The sequence below is a fragment of the Heterodontus francisci genome, chromosome 7, assembly GCF_036365525.1.
Source record: "Heterodontus francisci isolate sHetFra1 chromosome 7, sHetFra1.hap1, whole genome shotgun sequence".
NCBI classification, from domain to species: Eukaryota; Metazoa; Chordata; class Chondrichthyes; order Heterodontiformes; family Heterodontidae; genus Heterodontus; species Heterodontus francisci.
In genome coordinates, this window is record NC_090377.1 from 3,651,359 (window position 1) to 3,663,547 (window position 12,189).

Consider the following 12,189-nt stretch of genomic DNA (forward strand, 5'->3'; position numbering starts at 1 on the left):
GATTCAGTGAGTGTTTAGGATCTGGAATGCACTGTCTGAGAGTATGGTGGAGGCAGATTCAGTGAGTGTTTAGGATCTGGAATGCACTGTCTGAGAGTGTGGTGGAGGCAGATTCAGTGAGTGTTTGGGATCTGGAATGCACTGTCTGAGAGTGTGGTGGAGGCAGGTTCAGTGAGTGTTTAGGATCTGGAATGCACTGTCTGAGAGTGTGGTGGAGGCAGGTTCAGTGAGTGTTTAGGATCTGGAATGCACTGTCTGAGAGTGTGGTGGAGGCAGATTCAGTGAGTGTTTGGGATCTGGAATGCACTGTCTGAGAGTGTGGTGGAGGCAGGTTCAGTGAGTGTTTAGGATCTGGAATGCACTGTCTGAGAGTGTGGTGGAGGCAGGTTCAGTGAGTGTTTAGGATCTGGAATGCACTGTCTGAGAGTGCGGTGGAGACAGGTTCAATTGTGGCTTTCAAATAAGAATTGTATAATTAACTGAAGAGGAAAAATTTGCAGGTTTTCAGGAAAAGGTGGGAGAGGGACGTGCTCCCAAAGAGAGCTGGCACGGACACAATGGGCCAAATGGCCTCACTCTGTGATTCTATAATTTAGGGAAGGGAATCTGTTCTGAAGAAGGGTCACTGAACTGAAACGTTAACTCTGCTTCTCTCTCCACAGGTGCTGCCAATCCTGCTATTTCCAGCATTTCTTGTTTTTATTTCAAATTTCCAGCATCTGCATTATTTTGCTTCTAAATCTGCCTTCCTTACCCAACCTACATGTGACCCCAGACCCACAGCAATGCAGTTGACTCTTAACTGACCTCTGAAATGGCCGAGCAAGCCACTCAGTTGTATCAAACTGCTAGAAAAAGCAGTAAGAATTTAAAAGAACGGATGGATCATCCAGCATTAATACAGGGGCCAGAAATGACACAAGCCCTGTCTACCCTGCAACGTCCTCCTTGCTAACATCTGGGGACTTGTGCCAAAGTTGGGAGAGCTGTCCCACAGACCAGTCAAGCAACAGCCTGACAGAGTCATACTCACGGAATTAGGAAACCGTTCCTTCACGGTCGCTGGGTCAAACACCTGGAACTCCCTCCCTAACAGCACTGTGGGTGTACCGATACCATGGACTGCAGAGGTTCAAGAAGGCAGCTCACCGCCACCTTCTCAAGGGCAATTTGGGATGGGCAATAAATACTGGCCTGGCCAGCGACGCCCACATTCCGTGAATTAATAAAACACCCCACAGAGAACACTAGGAGAAAATCTAAGCTCCTCTGCATAAGTGAAGTTCCTCATCCCTGGAACTTTCTAGTAAATCTCCTCCCCTCCCTCCAAGGCCCCGACATCCTTCCTAAAGTGTGGAGCCCAGAATTGGATTCAGTCCTCCAGCTGGGGCCTAACCAGTGGTTTATAAAGGTTTAGCAATAACTTCCTTGTTGCTGAATTGATTCCTCTATTAGTAAGCCAAGGATCACATACACTTTTTAACAACCTTCTCAATTTGTCCTATCACATTCAAAGATTTGTGTACAAACACCCTTAGGTCTCGCTGATCCTGCATCCCCTTGAAATTGTACCATTTAGAAAATACATTCAAACAAAAACATGTGTTTGATTTTTATTCTTCATTGTGCTCACGGTCAAATTCCCATGATTTTCAACACTGTTGGTTCCCAAAATGGACCATAAACCTACAGCCCCTCCCCAAACCCCTCACATCAAAATGGACCATAAACCCACAGCCCCTCCCCAAACCCCTCACATCAAAATGGACCATAAACCCACAGCCCCTCCCCAAACCCCTCACATCAAAATGGACCATACACCCACAGCCCCTCCCCAAACCCCTCACATCAAAATGGACCATAAACCCACAGCCCCTCCCCAAACTCCTCACATCAAAATGGACCATAAACCCACAACCCCTGCCCAAACCCCTCACATCAAAATGGACCATAAACCCACAGCCCCTCCCCAACCCCCTCACATCAAAATGGACCATAAACCCACAGCCCCTGCCCAAACCCCTCACATCAAAATGGGCCATAAACCCACAGCCCCTCCCCAAACCCCTCACATCAAAATGGACCATACACCCACAGCCCCTCCCCAAACCCCTCACATCAAAATGGACCATAAACCCACAGCCCCTCCCCAAACTCCTCACATCAAAATGGACCATAAACCCACAACCCCTGCCCAAACCCCTCACATCAAAATGGACCATAAACCCACAGCCCCTCCCCAACCCCCTCACATCAAAATGGACCATAAACCCACAGCCCCTGCCCAAACCCCTCACATCAAAATGGGCCATAAACCCACAGCCCCTCCCCAAACCCCTCACATCAAAATGGACCATAAACCCACAGCCCCTGCCCAAACCCCTCACATCAAAATGGACCATAAACCCACAACCCCTCCCCAAACCCCTCACATCAAAATGGACCATAAACCCACAGCCCCTCCCCAAACCCCTCACATCAAAATGGACCATAAACCCACAACCCCTCCCCAAACCCCTCACATCAAAATGGACCATAAACCCACAACCCCTCCCCAAACCCCTCACATCAAAATGGACCATAAACCCACAACCCCTCCCCAAACCCCTCACATCAAAATGGACCATAAACCCACAACCCCTGCCCAAACTCCTCACATCAAAATGGACCATAAACCCACAACCCCTGCCCAAACCCCTCACATCAAAATGGACCATAAACCCACAGCCCCTGCCCAAACCCCTCACATCAAAATGGACCATAAACCCACAGCCCCTGCCCAAACCCCTCACATCAAAATGGACCATAAACCCACAGCCCCATCCCAAACCCCTCACATCAAAATGGACCATAAACACACAGCCCCTCCCCAAACCCCTCACATCAAAATGGACCATAAACCCACAGCCCCTCCCCAAAACCCTCACATCAAAATGGACCATAAACCCACAACCCCTGCCCAAACCCCTCACATAAAAATGAACCATAAACCCACAGCCCCTCCCCAAACCCCTCACATAAAAATGGACCATAAACCCACAGCCCCTGCCCAAACCCCTCACATCAAAATGGACCATAAACCCACAGCCCCTGCCCAAACCCCTCACATCAAAAGGGACCATAAACCCACAACCCCTGCCCAAACCCCTCACATCAAAATGGACCATAAACCCACAACCCCTGCCCAAACCCCTCATATCAAAATGGACCATAAACCCACAGCCCCTCCCCAAACCCCTCATATCAAAATGGACCATAAACCCATAGCCCCTCCCCAAACCCCTCACATCAAAATGGACCATAAACCCACGGCCCCTCCCCAAACCCCTCACATCAAAATGGACCATAAACCCACAACCCCTCCCCAAACCCCTCATATCAAAATGGACCATAAACCCACAACCCCTCCCCAAACCCCTCATATCAAAATGGACCATAAACCCACAGCCCCTCCCCAAACCCCTCATATCAAAATGGACCATAAACCCACAGCCCCTGCCCAAACCCCTCACATCAAAATGGACCATAAACCCACAGCCCCTGCCCAAACCCCTCACATCAAAATGGACCATAAACCCACAACCCCTCCCCAAACCCCTCACATCAAAATGGACCATAAACCCACAGCCCCTCCCCAAACCCCTCACATCAAAATGGACCATAAACCCACAACCCCTCCCCAAACCCCTCACATCAAAATGGACCATAAACCCACAACCCCTCCCCAAACCCCTCACATCAAAATGGACCATAAACCCACAACCCCTCCCCAAACCCCTCACATCAAAATGGACCATAAACCCACAACCCCTGCCCAAACTCCTCACATCAAAATGGACCATAAACCCACAACCCCTGCCCAAACCCCTCACATCAAAATGGACCATAAACCCACAGCCCCTGCCCAAACCCCTCACATCAAAATGGACCATAAACCCACAACCCCTGCCCAAACTCCTCACATCAAAATGGACCATAAACCCACAGCCCCTGCCCAAACCCCTCACATAAAAATGAACCATAAACCCACAGCCCCTCCCCAAACCCCTCACATAAAAATGGACCATAAACCCACAGCCCCTGCCCAAACCCCTCACATAAAAATGGACCATAAACCCACAGCCCCTCCCCAAACCCATCACATCTTCCTCAAAACCCCTGTGCCCTTTTGCTGATTCTCTTCTCTCCATCTCCCATTCCTCCCCTCCCTGTCATCCCAGTCCACCCCACCCCAATTACATACTAAAATAAAAGCAAAATACTGCGGATGCTGGAAATCTGAAACAAAAACAAGAAATGCTGGAATCACTCAGCAGGTCTGGCAGCATCTGTGGAAAGAGAAGCAGAGTTAACGTTTCGGGTCAGCGACCCTTCTTCGGAACTGACAAATATTAGAAAAGTCACAGATTATAAACAAGTGAGGTGGGGGTGGGGCAAGAGATAACAAAGGAGAAGGTGCAGATTGGACCAGGCCACATAGCTGACCAAAACGTCACGGAGAAAAGGCAAACAATATGTTAATGGTGTGTTGAAAGACAAAGCATTAGTACAGATTAGGTGTAAATACACTGAATATTGAACAGCAGCAAGTGCAAACCTGAAAAAAAACAGTGGGTAAGCAAACTGAACAAACTAAGATGAAATGAAATAAATGCAAAAAAAAGATTGTAAAAAATAATGTAAAAACAAGGAAGAAAAAATAACTAAAAATGAAAGTAAAATGGGGGGCTGTCATGCTCTGAAATTATTGAACTCAATGTTCAATCCGGCAGGCTGCAGTGTGCCTAATCGGTAAATGAGATGCTGTTCCTCGAGCTTGCGTTGATGTTCACTGGAACACTGCAGCAATCCCAGGACAGAGATGTGAGCATGAGAGCAGGGGGGAGTGTTGAAATGGCAAGCAACCGGAAGCTCAGGGTCCTGCTTGCGGACTGAGCGGAGATGTTCCGCAAAGCGGTCACCCAGTCTGTGCTTGGTCTCCCCAATGTAGAGGAGACCACACTGTGAGCAGCGAATACAGTATACTACATTGAAAGAAGTACAAGTAAATCGCTGCTTCACCTGAAAGGAGTGTTTGGGGCCTGGGATAGTGAGGAGAGAGGAGGTAAATGGGCAGGTATTACACGTCCTGCGATTGCAGGGGAAGGGGCCGTGGGACGGGGATAATGGAGGAGTGGACCAGGGTGTCGCGGAGGGAACGATCCCTTCGGAATGCTGACAGGGGAATTACATCCTGCCCATCCTCCTCTCCCGATCTCCCAGCCACTTCCCCCAAGCCCCACCTCATTCCCCAGAACACCCCCACCCCACTCATTCACAGAATATCAACAGAGCAGAAGACCTCAGTGTCTCTTGTTTAATCTGCAGTCTCACCGTTGGACACGGCAAATGGAAGGAAAGCGAAAAATGTTATGACCTTTATTATAAAAATAGAATATACATGGATGCTTGGGTCCATTGGTAGCTTGGATGGAATTATGGGATGGCAGTCTGCTTCCCCCTGGGATCAGAGAGCCTGTTGACCAACACTGGTCCTCTTTGACCGGTTGACATCTCTGTTGTTTGGTTGGAGAAAGAGGGAAGGAGCCAGTCACAGTCCGGCAATGAGTGTGTCCTGAAACTTGAGCGGGGGACAGCAGAGAGAAATAGGGATGTGAGAGGAGTAATGTAGACCAATGAATGCTCCTCGGCTGCCAGTCAATCACCTGCCATAGTCCATGGCCTTCTGTCAGGTGCTATTCCCTTGTTCTTGTTCAAACAAGAGCATAGCCAGCTGTGAGCGGGAGCCCAGGCCCTGGAGGTTACTCTGCACACAGCGGTGATAGATCTCCTCACTCACTCTCGGGTTACACATCCTCCGTCCGTACTTCTGGCGCAGGGCGGGCTCGACTGCACGGAAGACATGGAGGTTGGAGTACTGGACAAACATCTCGTACAGGTCCAGTGTCTCCAGGATCTCCTCGTTCTCCAGTGCATCGGAGGCCATCTTGCCTCGGCCTGTCATGTAGTCAGAATTGTAGAAGCAAGCAGCATCAAAGAAGTCGCGGTCAAAGTGGCCGGAATCCTTGAGCAGGTCGATGGTTGGTGGCAGCGGCTTGTTATGATAGGCAATTCTCGGGTTATACTCCTGGAAGTGGATGGGGAAGAAGACCTGCCATTGGTTGATGGTGTTCATTCGGCAACGGTTAAGGAACTCAAAGTTAATCTCCGTGTTAATCCCAGCGACAAAGAACAAAGTGTCTACCGGGTGCTTCTTAGAGATGATGTCCATGATTTTTAGCTGAGATGGTGAGTCAGTCTTCACACTAATCCAGGGAATCTTTGTTTCTGGATACTTCCTCTCACAGTCCACGATCTTGGTCTTGACACTGCTAAAGATGTCATTCTGATTGACCCTCTGAGCCTCTAAGGGGTCATAAATGAAGAGCAGGGTGAGGATTGCATTTTCGTTGTTCTCCAGTGCGTTGAGGGCGTACAGATCGATGAAATGAATGGCTTGCTCCCTCTCGTGGACACTGAGGGGGAGAATGATGTGGACCCTGGTGGCCTCAGTCACATACGGCATGGGGATAATCTCCACATTGCTTAGTGGCCGCACGAGGTAGACCCTCTTGGTGATGGAGCGGCTGTGGCCCTTCTGGGTCACCACTTCCAGCCGCAAGTCCAGCGTGTACTCCATGCCGCGGGTAGGGTCGAACCTGCGGTAACCGTTGAGCAGCTGCTCTTTGCGCAGGTGAAGAGACGGCTGGTATTTCTTATTCAGTTCCTCCACGGCTGTCTCGATGATGTTGCTGACATCACTCTTGTCAATCCCATGAAGTTCACACTTCGGGGACCCATCCACACAGGAGAAGACTTGGTCCTCAGTGAAGTAATCCCAGCGAAGGACCTCAAACCGTGTGTGGGGCTGGAAAGCGGGGTTAATCCCCACCGGCCAGCTGCTGGCTTTCTCCCCCTCAGCTGTTAGCCTACTGACATTCTTGATTTCATCCTGAAAATGGGAGCAAAAAAGAGGGTTAGGAGCAGGAGGCCATTCAGCCCCACAAACCCAGTATATAGGAACAGGAAGAGGCCATTCAGCCCCACAAACCCAGTATATAGGAACAGGAAGAGGCCATTCAGCCCCACAAACCCAGTATATAGGAACAGGAAGAGGCCATTCAGCCCCACAAACCCAGTATATAGGAACAGGAAGAGGCCATTCAGCCCCACAAACCCAGTATATAGGAACAGGAAGAGGCCATTCAGCCCCACAAACCCAGTATATAGGAACAGGAAGAGGCCATTCAGCCCCACAAACCCAGTATATAGGAACAGGAAGAGGCCATTCAGCCCCACAAACCCAGTATATAGGAACAGGAAGAGGCCATTCAGCCCCACAAACCCAGTATATAGGAACAGGAAGAGGCCATTCAGCCCCACAAACCCAGTATATAGGAACAGGAAGAGGCCATTCAGTCCCTTGAACATATTCCAACACTCAGTGAGATCATGTCTAATCCTAATCTCAGCTCCTATTCTGTAGCTTTGCTCCAGACCACTCCACCACATACGCAAAGAAGTTCCGATTTCCACTGCCTTCTGTGTGACAAAGTGCTTCCTGACATCACCCCTGAACGGCCTGGCTTGAATTTTAAGGTTCTTCCCCCTTGTTCTGGACTCCCCATCACCAGAGGAAATAGTTTCTCTCTATCTACCCTATCAAATCCTTGAAACATCTTAAACACCTCATTTAGATCATCTATTAATCTTCTCTACTCGCGGGAATACAAGCCCAGTCTGTACAACCTGTCCTCATAACCCTTTCTGCCCCAGTATCATTCTGGTGAATCTGAGCTGCTCCCCGCCTCCCCCCCGCCCCAAAGCCGATACCTCCTTCCTGAGGTGCAGGGACCAGAAGGAGGAAAATTATCCGTCTGTTACCCTCTCCCCTTTCCCCCGAGGGCCCTCCAGTACCTCATGCGAGTCTGAACAGCAACAGTGTCAGCAGGTTGTTCAACTGCTGGGTGCTTCACAGTCACACTCGATCCTGTCCTAGCCCAGCAGCAGCCACTGAACACTGAGCTGGAATACAATTCCAGGTCACGTTCCCTTCTCTGACCCAGGAGCATCAGGACCCACCATACAAAAACATCTCAACTCCCAAATGTGTCAGTGTGAGCCTCTGTTTGTCTTTGTCCATATGTGCAGGGGTCTGCATCTGTCTCAATGTGCATGAGTATCTGTGTCTCAGTGTGTGTGTGTAACTGTGTCTCAGTATGTGTGTGTGTATCTCTGTCTCAGTGTGCCTGTAACTGTGTCTCAGTGTGTACGTGTGTATCTCTGTCTCAGTGTGTGTGTGTAACTGTGTCTCAGTGTGTGTGTGTGTATCTCTGTCTCAGTGTGCCTGTAACTGTGTCTCAGTGTGTACGTGTGTATCTGTGTCGGTGTGTGTGTGTAACTGTGTCTCAGTATGTGTGTGTGTATCTCTGTCTCAGTGTGCCTGTAACTGTGTCTCAGTGTGTACGTGTGTATCTGTGTCAGTGTGTGTGTGTAACTGTGTCTCAGTGTGTGTGTGTGTATCTCTGTCTCAGTGTGCCTGTAACTGTGTCTCAGTGTGTACGTGTGTATCTCTGTCTCAGTGTGTGTGTGTAACTGTGTCTCAGTGTGTGTGTATATGTATCTCTGTCTCAGTGTGTACGTGTGTATCTGTGTCGCAGTGTGTGTGTATCTGTGTTTCAGTGTGTGTGTGTATTTGTGTCTCAGTGTGCATGCGTATGTGTGTCTCAGTGTGTGTGTATCTGTATCTCAGTGTGTGTGTGGAACTGTGTCTCAGTGTGCCTGTATCTGTGCATCAGTGTGTGCGCATGTCTCTGTGTCGCAGTGTGCTTGTGTCTGTGTCATGGTGTGCGTGTGTATCGGTGTCTCATGGTGTGCGTGTGTATCTCTGTCTCAGTGTGTGTGTAACTGTGTCTCAGTGTGTGTGTGTGTAACTGTGTCTCAGTGTGCCTGTAACTGTGTCTCATGGTGTGTGTGTATGTGTTTCAGTGTATGTGTGTGTAACTGTGTCTCAGTGTGCCTGTAACTGTGTCTCATGGTGTGTGTGTATCTGTGTTTCAGTGTGTGTGTGTGTAACTGTGTCTCAGTGTGCCTGTCTAATGGTGTGTGTGTATCTGTGTTTCAGTGTGTGTGTGTATCTGTGTCTCAGTGTGCGTGTGTATCTGTGTCACAGTGTGCGTGCCTTTCTGTGTCTCAGTGTGCGTGTACCTGTGTCGCAGTGTGCGTGTGTATCGGTGTCTCATGGTGTGCATGTGTATCTCTGTCTCAGTGTGTGTGTGTAACTGTGTCGCAGTGTGCCTGTAACTGTGTCTCATGGTGTGTGTGTATGTGTTTCAGTGTGTGTGTGTGTAACTGTGTCTCAGTGTGCCTGTAACTGTGTCTCATGGTGTGTGTGTATCTGTTTTTCAGTGTGTGTGTGTGTAACTGTGTCTCAGTGTGCCTGTAACTGTGTCTAATGGTGTGTGTGTGTATCTGTGTTTCAGTGTGCATGTGTATCTGTGTCACAGTGTGCGTGCCTTTCTGTGTCACAGTGTGCGTGTGTATCGGTGTCACAGTGTGCTTGTATCTGTGTCACGGTGTGTGTTTATCTGAGTCGCAGTGTGTGTGTGTACCTGTGTCTCAGTGTGCGTGTACCTGTGTCGCAGTGTGCGTGTACCTGTGTCTCAGCATGCGTGTATCTGTGTCTCAGCATGCGTGTATCTGTGTCTCAGCGTGCGTGTCCCTGTGTCGCAGTGTGCATGTGTATCTGTGTCTCAGCGTGTGTGTGTAACTGTGTCTCAGTGTGCCTGTAACTGTGTCTCATGGTGTGTGTGTATGTGTTTCAGTGTGTGTGTGTGTGTAACTGTGTCTCAGTGTGCCTGTAACTGTATCTCATGGTGTGTGTGTATCTGTGTTTCAGTGTGTGTGTGTGTGTAACTGTGTCTCAGTGTGCCTGTAATTGTGTCTAATGGTGTGTGTGTATCTGTGTTTCAGTGTGTGTGTGTATCTGTGTCTCAGTGTGCGTGTGTATCGGTGTCACAGTGTACTTGTATCTGTGTCACAGTGTGTGTGTATCTGAGTCGCAGTGTGTGTGTGTACCTGTGTCTCAGTGTGCGTGTACCTGTGTCGCAGTGTGCGTGTATCTGTGTCTCAGCGTGTGCGTGTATCTGTGTCTCAGCGTGTGCGTGTACCTGTGTCGCAGTGTGCGTGTGTATCGGTGTCTCATGGTGTGTGTGTGTATCTGTGTCTCAGTGTGCGTGTACCTGTGTCGCAGTGTGCGTGTGTATCGGTGTCTCATGGTGTGTGTGTGTATCTGTGTCTCAGTGTGCGTGTACCTGTGTCGCAGTGTGCGTGTGTATCGGTGTCTCATGGTGTGTGTGTGTATCTGTGTCTCAGCGTGTGCGTGTATCTGTGTCTCAGTGTGCGTGTACCTGTGTCGCAGTGTGCGTGTGTATCGGTGTCTCATGGTGTGCGTGTGTATCTGTGTCTCAGCGTGTGTGTATCTGTGTCTCAGCATGTGTGTATCTGTGTCTCAGTGTGCTTGTATCTGTGTCGCAGTGTGCTTGTATCTGTGTCGCAGTGTGCGTGCATCTGTGTCTCAGTGTGCTTGTACCTGTGTCGCAGTGTGCGTGTGTATCGGTGTCTCATGGTGTGCGTGTGTATCTGTGTCTCAGCGTGTGTGTATCTGTGTCTCAGCATGTGTGTATCTGTGTCTCAGTGTGCTTGTACCTGTGTCGCAGTGTGCTTGTACCTGTGTCGCAGTGTGCTTGTATCTGTGTCGCAGTGTGCGTGCATCAGTGTCTCAGCGTGTGTGTATCTGTGTCTCAGTGTGCTTGTATCTGTGTCGCAGTGCGCTTGTATCTGTGTCTCGGTGTGTGTGTACCTGTGTCGCAGTGTGCGTGCATCTGTGTCTCAGTGTGCGTGCATCTGTGTCTCAGTGTGCTTGTACCTGTGTCGCAGTGTGCTTGTATCTGTGTCTCAGTGTGCTTGTATCTGTGTCGCAGTGTGCTTGTATCTGTGTCGCAGTGTGCGTGCATCAGTGTCTCAGCGTGTGTGTATCTGTGTCGCAGTGCGCTTGTATCTGTGTCTCGGTGTGTGTGTACCTGTGTCGCAGTGTGCGTGCATCTGTGTCTCAGTGTGCGTGCATCTGTGTCTCAGTGTGCTTGTACCTGTGTCGCAGTGTGCTTGTATCTGTGTCTCAGTGTGCTTGTACCTGTGTCGCAGTGTGCTTGTATCTGTGTCGCAGTGTGCGTGCATCTGTGTCTCAGTGTGCTTGTATCGGTGTCGCAGTGTGCTTGTACCTGTGTCGCAGTGTGCTTGTATCTGTGTCGCAGTGTGCGTGCATCTGTGTCGCAGTGTGCGTGCATCTGTGTCTCAGCGTGTGTGTATCTGTGTCTCAGTGTGCTTGTACCTGTGTCGCAGTGCGCTTGTATCTGTATCGCAGTGTGCGTGCATCTGTGTCTCAGTGTGCTTGTACCTGTGTCGCAGTGTGCGTGCATCTGTGTCTCAGTGTGCTTGTATCGGTGTCGCAGTGTGCGTGCATCTGTGTCTCAGTGTGCTTGTACCTGTGTCGCAGTGTGCTTGTATCTGTGTCGCAGTGTGCGTGCATCTGTGTCTCAGCGTGTGTGTATCTGTGTCTCAGTGTGCTTGTACCTGTGCCGCAGTGCGCTTGTATCTGTGTCGCAGTGCGCTTGTACCTGTGTCGCAGTGCACGTGTATCTGTGTCGCAGTGTGCGTGTGTATCTGTGTCTCGGTGTGTGTGTATCTTTGTCTCAGTGTGCGTGTATCTGTGTCGCAGTGCGCTTGTATCTGTGTCGCAGTGCGCTTGTATCTGTGTCGCAGTGCGCGTGTATCTTTGTCTCAGCGTGTGTGTATCTGTGTCTCAGTGTGCTTGTATCTGTGTCTCAGCGTGTGTGTATCTGTGTCTCAGTGTGCTTGTATCTGTGTCTCAGCGTGTGTGTATCTGTGTCTCAGTGTGCTTGTATCTGTGTCTCAGCGTGTGTGTATCTGTGTCTCAGTGTGCTTGTACCTGTGCCGCAGTGCGCTTGTATCTGTATCGCAGTGTGCGTGCATCTGTGTCTCAGTGTGCTTGTATCTGTGTCGCAGTGTGCTTGTATCTGTGTCGCAGTGTGCGTGCATCTGTGTCTCAGCGTGTGTGTATCTGTGTCGCAG

At 49.8% G+C, this 12,189-nt stretch overlaps 1 protein-coding gene across 1 annotated transcript in view; it reads right to left on the bottom strand.

The window, feature by feature from the left end:
- Nucleotides 1-5,417: 5,417 nt before the first annotated feature.
- The window catches only part of chpfa (chondroitin polymerizing factor a), a 108,755-nt gene continuing 101,983 nt past the window's right edge, over nucleotides 5,418-12,189 (bottom strand). The window contains exon 4 of the mRNA XM_068034448.1: nucleotides 5,418-6,991. Coding sequence (XP_067890549.1) covers nucleotides 5,729-6,991 — 1,263 coding nt within the window. The 3' untranslated portion in view covers nucleotides 5,418-5,728. The remainder of the gene's footprint in view (nucleotides 6,992-12,189) is intronic.